The sequence below is a fragment of the Physcomitrium patens genome, chromosome 4, assembly GCF_059467195.1.
Source record: "Physcomitrium patens ecotype Gransden chromosome 4, ASM5946719v1, whole genome shotgun sequence".
In the NCBI taxonomy this organism is placed as follows: domain Eukaryota; kingdom Viridiplantae; phylum Streptophyta; class Bryopsida; order Funariales; family Funariaceae; genus Physcomitrium; species Physcomitrium patens.
This window is the reverse complement of record NC_143413.1, coordinates 21,498,714-21,519,137: the sequence shown is the minus strand read 5'-3', so window position 1 is coordinate 21,519,137 and position 20,424 is coordinate 21,498,714. Positions and strand designations below refer to the sequence as shown.

General features: G+C 37.6%; 2 protein-coding genes across 2 annotated transcripts; one reads left to right on the top strand and one right to left on the bottom strand.

The window, feature by feature from the left end:
- The first annotated feature begins 4,661 nt into the window (after window positions 1-4,661).
- Window positions 4,662-5,849, top strand: LOC112281375 (membrane protein PM19L). The gene is made up of 3 exons (XM_024517801.3): window positions 4,662-4,875; window positions 5,067-5,284; window positions 5,482-5,849. The coding sequence occupies exons 1-3, from the start codon at window positions 4,731-4,733 to the stop codon at window positions 5,641-5,643; spliced, it is 525 nt and encodes a 174-aa protein (XP_024373569.1). The 5' UTR covers window positions 4,662-4,730; the 3' UTR covers window positions 5,644-5,849.
- A 272-nt stretch (window positions 5,850-6,121) lies between these two features.
- On the bottom strand, window positions 6,122-12,433 carry LOC112281374 (protein NEDD1). The gene is made up of 11 exons (XM_024517800.3): window positions 11,849-12,433; window positions 10,723-10,835; window positions 10,288-10,548; window positions 10,091-10,195; window positions 9,818-9,883; window positions 9,409-9,630; window positions 8,424-9,026; window positions 7,903-8,060; window positions 7,143-7,584; window positions 6,762-6,962; window positions 6,122-6,576 (listed from the first exon to the last, which is right to left on the bottom strand). Exons 1-11 carry the CDS (start codon window positions 11,994-11,996, stop codon window positions 6,469-6,471), a joined length of 2,427 nt encoding a protein of 808 aa, XP_024373568.1. The 5' UTR covers window positions 11,997-12,433; the 3' UTR covers window positions 6,122-6,468.
- Window positions 12,434-20,424: the final 7,991 nt, after the last annotated feature.

Sequence of the window (20,424 nt, the reverse complement as noted above, 5' to 3'; positions counted from 1 at the left end):
GTGATTTCAAGACCAATATTTTTAACAAAAATATTTTTACATTTGGAATCTATATAAAGGAGTCATAGAGCATTGAAGATAGTATATGTAATTCCAAGATAATAAGTGAGCTATTTTTTTGATAGTAATGGTTGGAGCCATATCTTGAATTTTTGAACAAATTTTTGCTCAAATTTTCCAAAAACATATGTTATTAGGTTAAAAAGCTATATATCAAAATTTTATGGTATTTGAATACTTCATTTGTGTGATATGAAGAAAATTGCACATAGATGTATGTAAGTAAGGATTTGAAACTATTGTTAGGATTTTTATAGTAGTTTAAGATCCATAATGAATTTGTACTTGAAATTTGTTGTAATATTTTTTGAAAGTAAATCAGTACTTTATATGAAATTTTAGTTTGTTTGGACAATCTAACTATGAGATACAAATTGTTGAAATTTGAAAAGATTTTATCTTAAGGATATATAAGGTTTTAGAATATTTTTATCACATTTTGGATGAGCTTTGGTACTTTGGGCTTATGTATTGATATAATTCTTTTTATAGGAATTTTTTTAGATATAGACTTAGTATTTTTTATTTTATCTTGAGACTTGGTTGAACAATTAGTAACAGCTAAAAGCTTAGCACTTTTTTAAGGCAAATTCTTTCTACACCGACATTAAAAAACAACAAGGTTTGTCACACACCTTTTTTAGACATTTTTATTTTACACCAAAAGAAAAAGACATAGCTTTTGATCAACAAAGAATAATCATCTTGAAGCTAGAGCATTTTCATCTTTAAACAATAAAATTAACATTGACTATTGATTCAACTTTCATCAAGCAAATTTAATAAAGTATGTCCATTGATCTTTTATTTATAATATAAAGAATAATACTTTTAATTTTTTAGATACTTCTAGATTCAAGTTTAAGAATAATCTATTCTATTCTGCAGGATGATTAAATATTCTAAAAAGTAAAGCACAATTACATGTTCTTTAAGCTTATCATGACTTTCTAGCAGTCGGATATTTTGGATACAATAATACTTTGGAGCTAATATCAAGAGATTTTTGGTGGCTTCAAATATAGAAGGCAGTTAAAGACTTTATACAATCATGTGATATTTGTTCAAGCTCAAAAATTCCTCATTATTGGCCTTATGGACTTCTCCAACCATTACCTATTCCAAAACAACCATGGTCTTTTCTTTCTATGGATTTTATTATAGATCTTCTAGTCTCAAGTTTCTATGATTCTATGTTAATAATAATAGATCGTTTTATTAAGATGGCACATTTTGTACCATATACAAAATGTATCACAAGTAAAGAAACAACTCAGTTTTTTTTTTTTTTTTTTTTTTGACAACATCTATTGCTATTATAGATTATTTTAAGATATTATATCGAATAAGAGGACTCAATTTATATTCAAATTTTAGAAAATCCTTTTCAAAATTCTAAAGATGGATATAAAGCTTTCTTTGGCTTTTCATCCTTAAAATAATAGCAAACAAAATAGATGAATCAAGTTATGGACCAATATTTGAGATATACCATTAACTGTTATTAAGTCGATTGAAAAATTATTTTGGTAGTGGAAAATTTTGCATATAATAATTTGGTATATTCTTCTATTCAATAAACATTTTTTTTTTCAATTATAGTTATCATCCATAACTTAATACTTTTGACTTTTTAAAAGTTGATAATGCAACAGTAGAAGATTTGATAAATCGTTTGTTAGAGCTAAATTGAACAATGGAGGTGCACTTAAAAGAAACTCAAGAACAATAAATGATCAATATAGGTGCATATTGCAAAGAATAACCACAATTCACCATAAGTGACAAGGTATGACTACTTTGTCATAATATTAAGACTATTTGTCATTGTAACAAGTTGGACTATTGTAAGCTTAGACCTTTTCATATTTGTGAATAATTCAATCTTATTCTTTATTAATTACATCTACTTGAGTCTATAAAGATCCATCATATATTTCATATGTCTCTTATTGAGTCATATAAGACAATGAATATCTTGAGAAGAAGACAAATATCGCTTCTTCTTATAAAAGTAGATAATAATCAAGAATTTAAAATGAAAAAAGACTTAGATTCAAGGCAACGCCAAAATAGATTAAAATATCTTATTTATTGGCAAAAATATAATATGAATGAATGGACATGGGAGTCAACAAAGAAACTTGCAAATGCAATAAAAAAGATTGAAGCTTTTCATTAAGTACATCTATCAAAACCAAGATGAAGAATAAAAAATCTTTACTATAAAAGAAACAAGATCCAAAAAAGATAGCATTCTACTTTCTACTCTTGTTTATAACTTATATATATTTGTGACGCTAAAAAGATGGATAACTAAAAACCAACAAATTCAACTCAAGAGCTATCACTTGCTGACTTATTGGACAAGACATTGTGATTGTTACAACCTTTAAGATGACATAATTGAGATGAAGATCCTCAAGAATGATATGTCCTTCCTCAAATAGATAGTAAAATATAACATCTTTAATATCACGACCTTAGAAGAGACTTCCAATATTTGGTGATTTTATTTAAGGTAGGAACAAATCCTCACAATGTTCCAAATGTTTTATTTGAAGGGAATTACAAGGGCCTCAATAATAATCAAATAATAGGGTGGTCTGCTTATCTTAATATGGGACATTATCAATGGTTGAGAAGACTTAACAACCATCTTCAAAGACAACAAAGATCTAAGTGTATAAAAAACACAATTTACATGTTAGATTTTCTCAACATATGATGACTGCTACTCATGGAACTTGTCCTTAGAAGGGAAGGTAATATCATGGATATACATATTTATTCTAATATTTATATATATGATTAAGTAGAAATATGTAAAAATATATTTATTTCATAATATTTTTTTGAGAAGCTTCGTAAAAACTTCATAGATGCTATTTTGATTTTACATGTGTTTGTAGTTGATTGATAGGTTAAAAACTTGATTAATAAGTTAATCATATAGTGGTAAATTGTGAAATAAGCTAACTATATGGTACACACATAAAAAGCTTGTCTTATAAATTAAGATAAGTATCTTATAAAGTCCACACGTTTTGGAGGTCTTATATGATATTGCCACATAACTTCTAATTAAAGATATATATGGAAGGAAGAGTAAAGCTTTCTTCATTCTTATCAATGCCTTTCTAGTCCTTAGTCTTATTTCAAGACTTTCTAATCTTCTTATCTTTGGCAATAGCCATTCTAATTTAATATAATATCATCTTCAAGTAATTTTAGTCTTTTTGAATAATACAAGAATATATTGAGATTTTTTTTCTTTGAGATTCATGTCCTTGACAAATAGATCAAATTGTATTCACAAGTTTTTTTAATTATAAATATTATTTTTGTTAATATTTATTATTTATATTATATAAATACCATAATATTTTAAAACCACCTCCAAATTGATTTTTTCCAAAACAAACTTAGAATACTAATGTTGAATAAATTAAAACCTTATTTCAAATTCACTCATCTAAGTATAGAAATCAATCAAGCTAATGTGGATTTAAAAAAAAGAATAAAAGAAAAAATAGACTACGTATTATGGAGAAAAAGCAATATTTAATGCTGCAGCCGTGTGCTTCTGGATTCTTCTGGAGCCTTCCACTCCATGCACGATTTGCTTTTCGTCAAATTTCAATCTCAACAAAGCTCACAAGATCATGAGAATCAACCAGCTCCGAGGAATGTATGCTCAATCCTAGTTCTGAATCTCAAGACGGTGGACGAAGCCGGCATCAGCAGCTGAAGGTGGAAGAGGAGGGCCCCTCTCTCTCTCGCTGGCATCGTCGAGAAGCATCATCAGCAGTAGCACACAACGTTGCTGTAGATGCTTCCGTTGAGACCCCACGAGCTGTGAATCATCAGCAGGCTGATCTTGATAATCCTTATCAGCACCCCTGTGTCTGGCTGGTCAGCTGCCAGGGTTTCCTTCTCCACCCAGTTTCTGCCAGCGCATCGCGTGTGTCTTTCGTAGATGTCTTGACGCATGAAACGACGAGGACAACTGGCATCGACTTCACTGCTGTGTGAAGGAATGAGGGGCTCGGTGTTCTAGAGGAGGTGCTGTGGGTGAACATGTGTTTGGTGGCAGAACTTGTCATTGTTGGAATAGGGGCCATGGCTGGACCTCCGAAGCTGGCTTCTCTTATAGATTGAGCCTCTCACTCATCCAAGTTACCCCACCTGGGCCAGATTGCGAGCGGCATCGTACACGTACCCAACAGGAAGATTCCAAAATTAGAGGTCGGACTCGGGTATGACAGGTGAATCCATTGCTAGTCATCAGCCACATGCTGTCTCGGACAAAGTAATTCGATGAAATAGCGTGTAGGCAGCCGAAAAGTAGCGCGCAGAAAGCGAGAGCTCGCGAGATCGACAGATGGGATGCATCGTTGGAGCGGATTGGGCCGTAATGATCGCGACCTCCTTGGGCGTGACACATGACAGTTTTCCACTCTAAGGTGGCGGCAAGGGATTAGCTTCGAGTTGATACCTCGCCTGCAACGAGGCGGTTTCATCGCAGAAAAAATTGGACTGTGTTTCTCAAAGAGTTATATAAGTTCATGCGCCGGTGTTGAGAATCTGAGGTTTAAGGCGACGTCGCATCCGAAGGGTTTTTGTATCAGCACTCGTGTGAGGCTTCCGGAAACTGCAAGTTCGTAGCCATGGCGTTTGGAATCAGCAAGGGGATGGTTCTCCCACTCATGATTCTCAACTTCTGCCTGTACTTCATTGCTGCTTGTCTAGCCGGTTCTATCTTGAACCGTAATCTGGACGCCAACCAGGGCATCACCAACAATTTCCCCATCGGTGAGTACATGGAGTTATTAGGTGGCTATAGTCGGAGCAGGGAAAGTTGATCAGGTTCTCTAACTATCTGATGGATGTCGAGTCTGAGCAGTAAGCTAAGCAGGTTTCTTCAATTAGTCTAACTTTCACCATTCACATGACGAGTAGCGAATGCCGTAACGGCGGGTTTGCTAACTGATCTTTTGATGCAGGCAACGTGGTGACGCCCATCTTCATTCCCGTCGTCTTGATTGCGTGCATGGCCGGTCTCGCTTCCGTGTTGGCGGGGCTCCACCATGTTCGCATTTGGCGCACTGAGAGCTTGGCTGCCGCAGCCGCCACTGCCGTAATCGCGTGGACGCTCACTCTGTTGGCCATGGGTCTTGCCTGCAAGCAAATCCACACCCGCTACGGACGCAGCAAGAGAATGGTACACACAACTCCTTATCCATACCGGTCAAGTCCTGTTTCATTCAATAGACTGATCAAATAACCTCATTTCTTCGCTGTATTTAGAACTGGTAAATGAAACCTAGATCACAGCATCCTTACTGAGCTGTAAAGTCGTTCTCGAAACTTGATGCGAGTATTCTCTAATGTCTCTTCTGGTCTCTGTATGAATCACAGAAAACTGTGGAGGCCTTCATGATCATTCTCTCCTTGACCGAGCTGCTTTACTTGCTGGCTCTGTACGCCGGAAGGGTTACCAGGGAAGGCTATGCCAACGCTCCGGGCCAGAGGGCTGTCAACGATCCCAAGTATGGCACTCCAGCTGCTACCGCCGTGTAGTGGGCCTCTCATGCTGTACTCGGTTGCTGCTCTCTACCTAGTCTCGTCACTTCCACTCGTGGCTACCGAATTGTGCGATGTCTTCCCCATTTTTGCAGCGCTTCAATTTGTGGTGAAATCTGCTCCATTCTGTACATACAAGCATGAACACTAGTTTGGCACTACAGTACATTACGCTATTATAATAAAGTTCTAAATTTGTTGAATATTCTATCCACCATATCAATTGTAAGACTGTTGTGCATGTTCTGGGAATTTAGAGTTACAAATGTACTAAATGCAATTCTTATTTAAATATCTACATGCACCTATTTCTTAACTGTAGATAACCATAACTCAGTTAAGTAAAACATATATAATACTGTCAAATGGCCATAGAACCAATCGAACTTTTCTTGCGTGCAATTTTCTCTCAACAAACAATTACTCCCATATCAATCATTTCATAGACGTGAGCAATTTTCATAATACACATAACTTCTCTGCAAAACTAATGTAAGCAATTCACATAAAAACATTAATAAACCAAAACATCTTCACAATCTCACATTCATTAGTTTCTCCATCAACTCAGTCTCTACACGGGAGTTCCCACTCTCTAATCTCAAAATCTTGTTGTGATCTAGACAATTTGTATACATCCAATTCAACCAACTAATCGCATTTCTGTTGGGAAAATTACGCTAACATAATGTATACAATGGCAACGCCTCTTCTATACATTCATACCGTGAAGGTTACACGAGGTTTGAAACAACCCTAAAGATTCCCAAACCTCAAAGCTCGCTAGTTGTTAATAGTTAAGTTGTGCCATGTAATCTACCGTTAATAAAGATCTCGCAGTTGTTGATTTTCTCTACGGAGAGCCTTGATCTCTTCCGCTAGCTCTGCTTGCTTTGCTTGAAATGTATCCATCATGCTACCCATTTCCATCTACAAGAACAAAATATTTTGTCTCAACGGATCAGTAGAACACCCCTTGTCCAGACGAGACTAGCATAAGAATTTATACGGAGAGCGATGTCACTGAAGTAAGGCAAGAGAAGCATTTAATTTCGATTGACACTATTTAAAAAGGTGAAAACAATTCATTGGACTGGCTATACCTCACACATTACCTGCTGGATATGGAACTGTCGAAGAAGTTCCAAATGCAAATTTTGAACCTCTTCGTGAATAGATCGTTGGACGGCACCAAGACTCTCTTCTAGACCCCTTTGCACCAGTTGCAGGGCGAAACCAGTAGTTCCCACCCCTTGCTGCTGTTGCTGCTGTTCGAGTAGTATTTGAGCTCTTTGCACGCTCCCTTGAGCAAGGCCCTGCCAAAGGCATAAAACATTGTACCGAGCATACGAATTAGCAACTTCACATTAGTTAAATTTTCATTAACAAATCAATTTTTTTAAAAAACTTTACTTCAACGCAAAGTAAACTTTAAAAAGAAAATTGAACTGAATTGAATTGCACTGCGATACAACTGAGCTAGAAAAAAAATATACGTTTAATGAAGGTGGAGTTGCCACTATGGCAGCGGCAGCATCCGGTCTTAACGTATAAATATTCCCAATGTCTTTTTTTCCATCAGAACTTCCAGGAACCCCACCCTTTTCTTCTCCTCTATCCAACGCTGACTTTCTATGCTTCCCTGGTGATCCTGCATCCTCAGCCGACCCAGGAAGTGATCCAGGAAGAGATCGAGTAAAGTTTGAGTTAAGGTCCCGTGCCTCATAAGACAACAGTTTTCTGTTTGCAGCTATGGTTGCTGCTTCAAAATCACTTGCTGGCGTATGGTTCACACCATTTGTTAAAGGGGAAGATGGATTTGGATCTAAAGATCTAAGCGATGAGATATCACCCTTGGTAGAAGACGAGTGCTTTTTATCTGCAGAAGCAGCCAGTGAATCAAATCGAGAGGACGGAAGACCTGTTGTGGAAGCAAATCTGCAACAAGCACAACCAACACATCACATAATCTTTTGTCAACCACCCAATTCGGCATAACACAACTTTCAGGAAAATAAGGAATTCGTATAGACAGAGACGCAAACGAACACCCGCGAAGAGATACCACACGAGGACCAGCAAGTGATACATTAAATTGATAACAAGAATCCAACGCAAGTATTAGCACATTGCAGAGAGAAAGGAACCACATCATTGACCACCTATAAAAATCAAGTTCACAACATCCTAAAACACGAACCCTGAAGAAGCTTATACAAGCATGCTGTTCACCAGAAGGGAATTGTAATGTCTAACCTGGACATAGTGGGCTGCCTTGAGCCACCTCTTTCCAAAGCCTCGCCACCCCACGCTTCAGGAGGTGTTATAGAAGGAGATCGATCCGACTTAGAGGATATTCCTGGAGAAGTCACTACTACAGGAGACCCAAACGACGATCTTCCATGTAAATCTTCCTGTCATTCAGTCACAAAATTAATATACCAAAAAGGTACCCACCTGCATAAAATTGAAAATTGAAAATCAAATAACAAAACAAAACTTTATGCAAACAATTATTAGCTACTAACAATGTACCATAAAAAAAGACACGCGCAATGCAATGAAAGGAAAACATGTTGTTGATTTGATTTACAAAACTATCTCAAGCACCAAACATTCACCAAAAAAACGATTCAAATTGGAAGAAAACATTCTAGAAGACAGAAGAGACATAAAACCAACATACTCATCAAAATTTCAAAAATTAACTTGGGTATCAGCCATGCTGGCAGTTCCGGTGGAAAACGCTAGACAGATTCGACGACAATAGGACTCACTTGTCGAGTTCCTATCGAAGACCTGCGTGAAACATTTGAATCTCGTGACTCCCGTACATCCTCTTTCACATTCTCCATACTAGGAAACTGACGAACTGAGGGAGTTCCCCAACTTGTTCTCCTACTGTCACCCCCGAGAGCTGATGTTTCCCTATTGAACTCGTCTCCAGCAACGTCTCCATCCCAATAACCTGCAACTGATGGTGTAATGGGTTGTACGTCAACAAGAGGCGAAAAAACCTCCATGTCATCCTTTCCAGAGTTGAATGGATTCGCCCGAGGGGTTTGAAGTCTAGAGATTGGACCTTGTCCTAAAGTACGCAAGGAAGAGTAAGGTGTGACGTCTCCTCCCGCTGACTTTGGCCTTGGAGGCCCTGAGGACCCACCAGTAATAGGAGGTTCCTGGTTCGAAAATGGACTTGTACGGTTGCTAGTTTTAGTGGGTGGGGCAGCTGTTGTTACCCGCCCTCTAGTGCCAGCAGGAAGAGGATCTGGCATTATCACTGATTCTTCATTGCTAGTACCTAAAAGAGCAAACTCTCCGGGTCTTGTATCTTTGACCGTTGTTGGATTAGACCGCTGCCAACTCAAGCTTATTACAGCCTGCACATATGAAAGATTTAAGGTACACAATTACTAAGCACAAAAATAATAGAGAAATTTTAAAAAGAAATAAATAAATAAATAAATAATTGGGTAGCTGCAGGCTAAAATCTTCGAAAGAAAACAGTAAGAACTGAGAGATGAAAGAGGGAAATAATGATATTATTAATTCGTGTGCGATGAGTATCGTAAAATAATGAAAAAATCATTCCGTGAAGTAGAGAAGACAATGTGCACGCTCATGATGCAAATGTCCTCTCTGCCCTCCGCGGGTCTCGAAGAAAAGCTTAGCTACATCTTGAGACAAGCACCCAAACCTCTTCCCAAGAATTAAGCCAGCTTTATGTTAGTTCGAGTTAGAATGAGGATGACATCTCCTCACCTCAGAAGCACTGTAAGCTCGCAGGATTGTGAAGGGCTGGGGTCGACCACGCACATCATAAAAAACAACCCGGCCACTATTGGTACCCGCTGCGAGGGTGTTGCCATCATCCCTAAAAGCCAGTGATGCAAAGGGAGCCTCATATGGTACACAATAAACAGGCTTCCTTACACCAGGATCATATATATACAACTTCTTGTCCAGCCCAGCACTTACAATCATCTGACAACGCATGATACATAAAATATTAGAAAATATTGCCCATGAGCATTTTATATTACCTAACTTCTGATAACAAGTTCAAATCGACCACGAATGAAGCGAAAACAAAGTCTGTATTTACATCACAACCAAACTTTTAACTCATACTGGATACCTACAGTAGCACACAGGAGTTACAAAATCAGACCTTGTCAGACGTCGGTGAGAAGCAAAGCCCTGTGGTAGGTGCTGAATGCTGCTTAAGCCAAGATAACTGCAGCGACAACAAATCAATGTTGAAAAATTGACCTTGACATGCTCAGTACAACATAAATTCGAACTCACGAATGAGGAAAAAAGTTCCTAGAACAAAAATGCTTTTCATTCTAGGTTTGATGCAATAGCTCCAATGCCCACAAAAAGTTCTTAAACCTCAACTTCGAATGAAGGGGTAAAGAGAAATAAACAGAAATTGACCTGCCTTGGGACTACGTGAAGTGGTATCCCATAAATGGACAGTTCCATCATCACCGGCAGTCAGCAGAAGATGCCTACTCAATCGGGAGTACTCCATAACTCTGAGAACCTGCTCCATTGAAAGTGACATAATGTCATTAGGATGGACCCTCAAATCATACACAAAGACACAAAGTAGAGGTAACTAGAAGTCGTTCATACCTGATTGTGAGGGTCTTTGAGCTCAGCTGCCCTGGTTCCTGATGCAAGGCTGTGGATGATCAAATCACCTTTCATGCTAATAGAAGCCAAGTGTTCATCCCTACAGTTGTACATGACACCAGTGATGGTATCGGTATGGCCTTTCAACCACTTAATACATCTCCTCCTTTGTAGATCCCATACACGGACAACCTTTCCAGTTCCACCAGAGCCAAGGTACCGGGAACCTTTACTGCTGAAACATATTCCCAATATAGACTCCTGCAACATGAACAAGAGCAATTAACTCTCAAGATGGCCTCTCCCAGTCAATTCACTCTATGCCACAAGGAAACTCTCACGGAGTCTCAAAGACCACAGAGATATCAAATGTCAATGCCTCTGTTCACATCCCGTGGAAACAGAACAGGAGGGAACAATGACTTAAGTGCTTACATCAATATTGACATCAGGTTCTCCCCCAGGTTGTGGCAAAACACCTAGTGATTGACCATTCTTCATCCATAGCGAGATCTTGCAGTCTTCTCCAGCACTTGCAACCACCAAATCTGCAGAACAGATACTTAGAGCTCTACTTCCATGATGAATCAATGTGTCCTTTGGCATATCAGTGTCATGTTATCGTTCAAATCTACCGTCTAGATAATCCACTTTTTTGGCGAGCAATTCATGATATGATTAGTATACGGGGCGAGTCTAACGTCATGCAATGCGTTTGAACAAATGAGTTCAAGCTTCACATGGAACGGGAATTAAACTGCAACTTGAGGAAAATTTGAGTAAGTCCCTACTTCTTGTGCATTGTTCCATGCTCAGTGTCACGATAATGGAAGAAGCCTAAGCTCGACATAGCATAATAAAACAAACAGGCCATAAGACAAATAAACATATTTGATTTCCACCAAAAGAATAAACTCCAGTATCAGTGACCTTCGAATTCTAATCCAAGTATATCCACACTTTACGAATTTCCAATTTTCTTCGGAGTATCGCACACTATTTCTGGCAATGTGCTGAGCTAACTGACACTAAAGACCCTAACACATTGAGCAAGAGTCATTTCAACTTAAGTGCACGACGAATCTATGCGACCTAGCTTGTTCCTGAAACTACAAAGTACAGCGTACCCTCAGCTCTACGTTATAATATATATATATATATATATATATATATTGAGGGAGGGGGGGAGAGAGAGAGGGGTATGCCAAGAATCGCATTGCAGGGCAATACTTACTCAATAGCTTAAACCCTTCTTGCATACACACAGAATTTTACCACAGAACTAACTCTGAGTAAAGTGAGAAAGAGCTCTATCACGACATAGCAAATGCATCAGTATTCTTGCAAGCTCCAAACAACAAGCTTGTAGACACAGGAGGAACCTAACTGCCGCGACGGCCTCATTTCTGTGGCAAGTTCTTCAAGTCTAAAATTAAACTCATCAGTCCCTTGATTCATCCGAAAAGCGAATTGCCAATCTGCACACGAACTTGAACTACTTGATTCACGCGCAAACTAAGATCCTTTGACACGCCTAGAGCTGTAGCTGTATCAAACTTACTGGTATGATTCCATCGCGCGCAATTAACTTGATAACCCGGGGAAGGAGTATACTGGAACGTGCAGGGGTCCCCTGTCTCAATAGACACGTCAAACAACTTTACTGTTTCGCCACCGCACGCTGCCAGCAGCGATGTCCCCTGTGCCATTACTCAGCCACCTAAAAGCCTAACCTCTTCTTTCGACGTGTTCCTTGATCTCCACACTGACTTCCAACACCACCGCATTCCACACACCATTAAGATTCATGCCAGTCTCACAACCTCCCCTGAAAATGCATCAGCTCCACAGCCCTCGCTTTCCACCACACATACCACACACACAGCACAAGCACCACCACGCTACCATGAGGCCCGTCAGCTCTTTCTACATGCTCCCTTTGCTCATCCCCTTCTCTGAACTACTACAACACCTGCAACCCTAATTTTCCAGAGCTCCCTGCTCTCCGCACTGTTTCGAATGCCGTCTGTTCTGCAAACTTCGGTATCCGTGTCGGCGATTCAAAACATCGAATCCGAACGCACGAAGTCACAATACTCCTCAGACTACACTAAGAAACAACAACAGTCTCGTGGATCCTGGCGGAGAGCTCGACGACAAATAGGCTAGGCTTCGTCTCCGTCTGCTCTGTCGCGCAAGTGCGGTTGCTCGTTGCGAGCGCCTCGTCGCTCTTGTTTGAAAAGGTCAAAAGTCGGACTCCACTTTCGTTTCCCTCCCTTTTCTTCTACCTTTCGCCTTTCTTCTTCATACGTACATGTGATAAAATCAACCAAAGGCTTGATTTACGATGTGTTGACATTAAACAAGTACCTCAAAAGAATATTTATAATATATATATATATATATATATATTTTTTTTTTATGTTTTGTATACACCTAAAAATTTTAATGAATTAATTAAAATAAATAAATATGGAACTTCTTTGAAAATGTGATTTTAACTTCCTCTTCTTCTTTTTTTTCTTTTTTTTATTTGCACGTTAGTATGCAAGAAGACTCCTCAATAAGAATTAAATCTTAGAAGATATTATGATTTGTTTTACAAAAAAAAAATCGGTTGTATATATTTATGGGCATAATTTTTTTTTTTTTTCCTTTTTTTTAATTTTTTTAAAAGATTTTGTAAAACTTAGCTTTGAGTATAGAATAACATGATTTCTTGTTGCCATCAACGGCCATTCATATGTAAATGTGTCATATTTCTTCTAACAGATGTTTATTTAAAACTATGGTAGTCCAGAATTCATCGACTCTATTTTTTTTTATTATTTTATAGACAATTGACAGCATCATTGTCATGAAAAAGTTTAAATTGAAAGTAATTGTATTTTGAATTGTGAAATTAAAATCTGATTGTTAAATTTTAGTTTTCAAAAATGATAGCACAAATACTAATGGCCCTCGATAAGAGCATATCTATACATAAAAATTGTGAAAACAATATCGGTTATAAGATAACAAAATTTAGAGCTTAAAGCTTGATACCTGATTTATTGAAATACATAAGAAATAGGTACAAAATTGATGCAACTTAATTTTTAAACATATCCTAATTAATTTTTATATAAATTTATATGATTTTTTGAACATTAAAAATAAACTTGTGATTAAATTGATATATACATGCTTTTCTTTTATACAAAACTTTTGTAAAACAAAGTTATATTTTGTCCAACTTCAATTGAATTCAGGTAATTCAATTTTAAAAAAATATATTTTAACTTTTTGTCTTCAATCAACATAGATATATTTGATTACAAAGAATTGATGGAATCTATGTACATCAATAAAGAAAATCTATTCAAATAAGATGGTATGCCTTTTTAGTACTATATAACAAAAAAACCATATATTTGTTTCTGTATCAACTATGTTGAGGTAAAAGATAAAGATGAATAGATAATAGTTAAAGTAGAATAAGTTACCTCATAAAGGATATTACCTTAGGTAAGTTGCTAATGGTCAAAGGCTTGACTCTTGGCATATAGAAAAAGCATCCTATGGACATAGGATGCGGTCAAGGACAAAGAGTCAAAGTCAAGAGGATAAAGTGTGTCCTAGGGAATATCCAAAGAACTAGGTAAAAGTAATTAGTATATGGCATAGGATACCCTCGTGGTATGTAAGATGTCATAGAATCCTAGGATCCTTGGATATCCTCATGGTATGAGCCAAAGGATCCAAGGAGCATATGTGTAAAAGTCAAATGGTGGAAGAAGTCCTTTTAGGGCAGCAACCACTATCTATAAGTAACGAGAGTTGGAAGAGAGAACCATCTCATTCTACACTTCTCTTATGTGCAACCTTGCTGATTTCTACTTACTTGTGTTATGCTTACAGTGTTCTTTTCTCAATAGGTTATGGGCCCACACACTCTTTGTTGTGTTATTCAAGTAAGTTGAAGTCGTTTTCTCTTTGTTGCTTTTGTGTGGATTAGATCTTATGGTATTTGTTGATGTTAGGTTTGTTGGTATAAGGAGGCTATTGGTATTAAGCTTGTACATCTCTAACATTGCTTTGTGGGTTCTTATATCCTTGCTTTGTGAGGTTAAGACTTTGTAGAAAGACCTTGATAGTGTCTTTTGAGTTGGTGAAATTTCTTCATTATTCTTGAGTGTTTTGATGAGAAAGTGATTAAGACGAGTGATTGTGAGTTCCATGAGGGTGCAATTATTTGTAGAAAGCTTCACAAGTTGAGTTGAAAGTGTTTTCAGTGAAAAAATACTACTCTTTTGTTCATAACAGGGCATTCTGAGATTCTGCCAGTGCAAACTTCGTTTGGTGATTTTAAGCTTTTAGAGACTCATTTTCTCAATATTTTTTGATACAATCCTCCTTAGACATGGCTTCTAGTGAGGGTGAAGGTTTGAGAGTGATTGAGAAGTTTAGAGGCAACAATTTCTACCATTGGAAGGTCAAAATGGAGCTTTTGTTGGCATCTTTGGACCTTTGGAATATTGTAGATGAGAGTGAAGACCCTCCAAGCATAGATGCAAGCCCTAAGGACCACAAGGACTTCAAAAGACGTGAAAAGAAGGCTTTTGGCATGATTGCCACTAATTTGGATGAAGCCAACTTTTCTCACATTATCCATTGCAAAGGACCAGCGGAAGCATGAAAGACACTTTGCAACATATATGAGAGCAAGAACTTATCCAACATCCTCTTCACAAGAAGGAAATTCTTCACTTCTAAGATGGAAGAAGGTGAAGACCTCATGGCACATGTTAATAAGGTAAAGGCCCTTGCAAATCAACTAGCAATTGTTGACAAGTCTTTAGAGGATGGTGACATTGTCATGACTCTACTCATGAGTCTTCCCGAGTCCTACAACTACCTCATTGTGGCATTGGAGTCTTTGAGGTTGAAGGAGCTTACAATGGACTATGTGATATCAAGACTTGCACATGAAATAATTAAAAGGAAAGAGAAGGAGCATCAAAGTGAAGATTCAGCTCTCTTCTCAAGACAAGGCAAAGGTACCTATTCCAACCAACGTGACAATGTGAGAAGCAATGCAAGAACTTGCTTCAATTGTGGAAAATCGGGTCATTTTGCACGAAATTGCTACAAGGCCAAGAAAGGAGATAGAAAAAATGCTAACAATGCATGTGATGAAGTTGGTGGAGATGATTATGCATTCATGGCAAGTGAAGGCACGTCTATGGCTGCCATGTCCAAATGGATCATTGATTCGGGTGCTACCAAGCACATGACTCCATACAAGTGTTCATTTGACACTTATGAGACTATTCCAACAACAAAAGTATGGTTAAAAAAAATGGCATGGTGCAAGCCATTGGAATTGGCTCTATTGTGGTGGAGATTATTGTGAAGAATCAAATGAAGAAGATCAGATTGAAAGAAGTGTTACATGTGCCAAAAATGAAGAAGAACCTTCTTTCGGTGAGTAAACTTGTTTCTCATGGTTGTAAGGTGCAAGTTGATATGAATGGATGCTTTTTGAAGACAATGGATGGAGATAATCTTTTGAAAGGCTTTAGAGATTGCAATCTCTACTTCATCAATTGTAAGAAGGTGAATGGAGTTGAAGTGGCGGCATTTGCTGAATTTTCACAAGATCAAGACAAGTTTGACATTTGGCATCGACGCCTTGGTCATTTGAATGCCAAAAGTATGAAGGAGCTCCAATCCATGGTTAGTGGCTTAGATCTTGGTCAATCATGCACAAATCTTACTTGTGAAGGTTGTATTCAAGGCAAACAACAAAGAGCTTCATTTCCAAGTGGAGTTGCAACACGTTGTCCTGTTGTGGTTCGGCTACTAGATGAAAATAATGTAATTATGTACTTAATATATAATTTATTAAGTAACATGGTAAGAGCCATGTTAGTAGATTTTAGTTGGTTGTAGAATATAATTTGATTATTACTTTGAAAAGAGGTTGTTTAAAAAGATTACTATAGAATTTGTATAACTTTAATCTTCTTTTGATAGTGGTTTTTAAGATTGGTTTTGGTTGATAGTAACTTCTAAATATTTAGAGTCACCTTTGTTAGACATTGGTGACATTTAAAATTTTATTTTGGTTCTTTTATTTGGTGTTTAGAGCATACATTATGTAAATCTTATAAGAAAAAGGATTGAAGAAGGATTTTGGTAGCAAAGAGAGGAATTAGGGCACCAATATAGATGAATGGAGATGAAAAATAAAAATTTCCATTCCTATTGGTCAAAAATCATGACCAATGGGCTTTGAGGAGGCTGCCCGAGGCCATATTAGGGATTAGGGTTAGTTTCTCGAGGCCATTCGAACTTTGAAGGCTAAGGTCAGAAGGTTTAGGTTTTTGATTAAGGTTTTGGTGCGAGTTTTGTGTCATTTGGGGTTTTTATGAAGAAGTTATAGGCGCTCAAAGTTAAGGTGTTAGTTTTGGACCTACTGTCACTCTTTTGGGCATAACGCACGCGTACGGATGGCAATTGAGGATCGGCGACCGCGACTAGAGAGAAAACTTTTGCGGCTATACTTTTTGCATACTGCTTATTGGATTCCAAGTTGGAGTGAAGGAGTTATTGGATTTTGAAGTCAGCACATGCAATCTAAGGATAGTAAGTAAACCGATTTACTACTGTTTGTCCCTTGAGCTATATCTTGAGCAATTTTGTGAGATTTTGGCTCAAAATTTCAAGAAATGTGTAATTTCATGTTAGTAAACTTTGTGCATAAGTTTTATGATATTTGGAGTTTGGGTTTTTGAGAAATATGGAAAATAGTTTTGTAAATTAGGGTTTGGAGTGTCTGCTAGGGTTTCTTAGATGCCAGAAGATCGGGAGTGAATTTGCGGTTGGTTTTTTTTTGTGGAAAAAGTTAAGGATAAATTCTACCTGTCTTATAAATTTGAAACAAACTGAACGGTTAGATCAATAGTTATGATTTTTTAAAGTTCCAGGCGAGAAAATCCTTTGCTGGAAAAATATGTTTTGAAGGGATTTTGTTATATTTGGAGTTTTATACAAAAATAAAGGAGTTTTGAAAGCCAAGAAAAGAATCATATAAAGTTTTAAGGTACACTCTCTACAGCTAGATACCCAGTGTATTCCCAGATAGCAAATCACGGCATATGACAATGTGCAACCAAATTGTTAGAGATTGTGCATTCTGATGTTTGTGGACCTATGAGGACACCATCAATGGCAGGATCAAGGTACTTTGTTACATTTATTGATGACTTTTCAAGGAAGGTGTGGATTTTCATCCTTAAATCCAAGAGTGAATGCTTTTCAAAGTTTAAGGAATTTAAGGCATTTGTGGAGAAGCAATGTGAGTGCAAGATCAAGATGTTATGTACAGACAATGGAGGTGAGTATTTGTCAAAGGATTTTGATGAGTATTTGAAGATTCATAGTATTGCAAGACAAACTTCCACTCCCTATACTCCACAACAAAATGGAGTTACTGAAAGAGCAAATCGAACTATTGTGGAGATGGCAAGGAGTATGATTCATGCTCAAAACCTTGGGCATGAATTTTGAGCGGAAGCTGTGGTAAATGCAGTGTATACAAGGAATAGGTGTCCTACAAATGCACTTACATCAATGAGTCCACAAGAAGCTTGGAGTGGGAAGAAACCTTATATTTCACACATGAGGACTTTTGGATGCATTGCTTATGCAAAGGTACCAGATTTTATGCGGTCCAAATTTGATGAAAAAGGTACAAAATGTATGTTTCTTGGATATTGTGAAGATACCAAGGCATATAGGCTAATGTGTTTGGATACCAAGAAGATCATCAAAAGTCGTGATGTTAAATTTATGGAGCATAAAAGTGCTTGTGAGCACTTAGAGATGTGTCCAAGTGGGAGTAATGGTGTGTTTGTGGACACATCTTCAATTTCAGCAACGAAAGAAGAAGAAGAAGATGAAGACAATGAAGATAGTGGAGATTTGAATCAACATGAAGAACCAAAGAAGATGAAGAAGAAGAAGAAGAAGAAGAAAGTGTATACAATTGGGATGACAAACAATGAAGAAGTTGAAGATGATGATGATGATGAAGAATACCAACCTTTGAGTGAGAAGAGACAAGGTTCAAAAGAAAAGAAGGTTGGAGAGCATCAAGGTGAATCTTCTTCAAATGATAGGAGATATCCTACAAGAGAAAGAAAACAACGTGGTGAATGGTGGAAGGACCACATCTTTCCTCAAGTAAGTGAAGAACATGCCAATGTTGCACTCCTTGATGATCCATTGAATATATGTGATGCTTAAAGTCTACGAATGCGTTGAAGTGGGAGGAGGCTATGGAAGAAGAGTACAAATCTCTCATGAGCAATGGAACATGGGAATTGATTCAACTTCCACCAAATCGATCTTCAATTAATTGTAAGTGGGTGTTTAAAACCAAGAGGGATGCAATGGGTGATATTGAGAGATATAAGGCAAGGCTAGTTGCCAAAGGATACTCACAAGTTGCTGGTGTTGATTTCAATGAGACATTTGCTCCCGTGGCTATGTTCACCACCATTAGAACCATTGTGGCAATTGGGGCAGCAATGGACTTGGAGATGCATCAAATGGATGTGAAGATGGCTTTCTTAAATGGAGAGTTGGAAGAAGACATCTACATGGATCAACCTCAAGGATTTGTAGAAGAAGACAAACAACACCTTGTTTGTAAGTTGGAGAAATCCTTGTATAGACTCAAGCAATCTCCAAAGGCATGGTATCAAAGAATTGACACATTCTTTGTTAATGAGGGATTCCAAAGAAGTGAGGCTGACTATTCTATGTATGTGATACAATCAAAAGAGTTCTTGATGATTGTTATCCTTTATGTAGATGATTTAATCATCTTAACCAATACTTTAAAGATGATAGATTGGTTGAAGGCAAAGTTAGAAAAGGAATATGAAATGAGTGATTTGGGAGAGCTTCACTATTCCTTAGGAGTAGAATTTGCAAGAGATCGTGCTAACAAGACCATCACAATGAGCCAAAGGAAGTATATTGAAGGAGTGTTGAAACGATTCAACATGGAAGATTGCAAGCCTATTGGAACACCTTTGGAGTCTAATTTGAAGTTGATGAAGCTCATGGATGAAGAGTTTGCACAAGTTGAAGGCCAAATGCAAGGTGTTCCATACAAGGCAGCAGTTGGGTCACTCATGTATGCAATGGTTGGCATAAGGGTGGATCTTGCTTATGCGATGAGTGTCTTAAGTCAACACATATCAAAAGCAGGACCAATTCATTGGGCAACCATTAAGAGGATCATGAGGTACTTGAAAGGTACTTTGGACTTGAAATTGTGCCTTGGAGGTGAAAGTATTGCTTTGCATGGTTATTGTGATGCAGATTGGGCTGGAGATGCAAATGATAGGCAGTCAACAACGGGCTATGTATTCTTTGTTGGAGTGGGAGCAATTTCATGGAATTGCAAGAGGCAACCCACAATTGCAAGGTCCACAATGGAGGCGGAGTATATGGCAGGAAGCCAGGGTGCAATAGAAGCAACATGGTTAAGGCAAGTTTTGGAGGACATTGGACTTGTATAATTGGAAGCAACTCCATTGAATTGTGACAATCAAGGATGCCTTGCTTTTGCAAAGAATCCAAAGCATCATTCAAGAACCAAGTACATTGACATTCAACATCACTTTATAAGAGAGAAGATTGAAATGGGAGTGATTGACTTGAAGTATTGTGCAACAAAAGATATGCTTGCTGATTTGTTAACAAAGGCATTGGTCAAAGATAGACATCATATGTTGACAAAGGCATTAAATTTTAAAGGGCTTTGACAATTAGCAAAGTGGGAGTATTGAGGTAAAAGATAAAGATGAATAGATAATAGTTAAAGTAGAATAAGTTACCTCATAAAGGATATTACCTTAGGTAAGTTGCTAATGGTCAAAGGCTTGACTCTTGGCATATAGAAAAAGCATCCTATGGACATGGGATGCGGTCAAGGACAAAGAGTCAAAGTCAAGAGGATAAAGTGTGTCCTAGGGAATATCCAAAGAACTAGGTAAGAGTAATTAGTATATAGCATAGGATACCCTCGTGGTATGTAAGATGCCATAGGATCCTAGGATCCTTGGATACCCTCATGGT

Excerpts from the sequence above, each read along its gene's own strand:
- LOC112281375 (XM_024517801.3), top strand. The coding sequence starts at position 4,731 with ATGGCGTTTGGAATCAGCAAGGGGATGGTTCTCCCACTCATGATTCTC. Across the intron at positions 4,876-5,066 it reads CACCAACAATTTCCCCATCG|GCAACGTGGTGACGCCCATC; the intron begins GTGAGTACATGG and ends CTTTTGATGCAG. Across the intron at positions 5,285-5,481 it reads ACGGACGCAGCAAGAGAATG|AAAACTGTGGAGGCCTTCAT; the intron begins GTACACACAACT and ends TATGAATCACAG.
- LOC112281374 (XM_024517800.3), bottom strand. The coding sequence starts at position 11,996 with ATGGCACAGGGGACATCGCTGCTGGCAGCGTGCGGTGGCGAAACAGTA. Across the intron at positions 10,836-11,848 it reads CGCGCGATGGAATCATACCA|ATTTGGTGGTTGCAAGTGCT; the intron begins GTAAGTTTGATA and ends TCTGTTCTGCAG. Across the intron at positions 9,027-9,408 it reads GAGCTTACAGTGCTTCTGAG|GCTGTAATAAGCTTGAGTTG; the intron begins GTGAGGAGATGT and ends TCATATGTGCAG.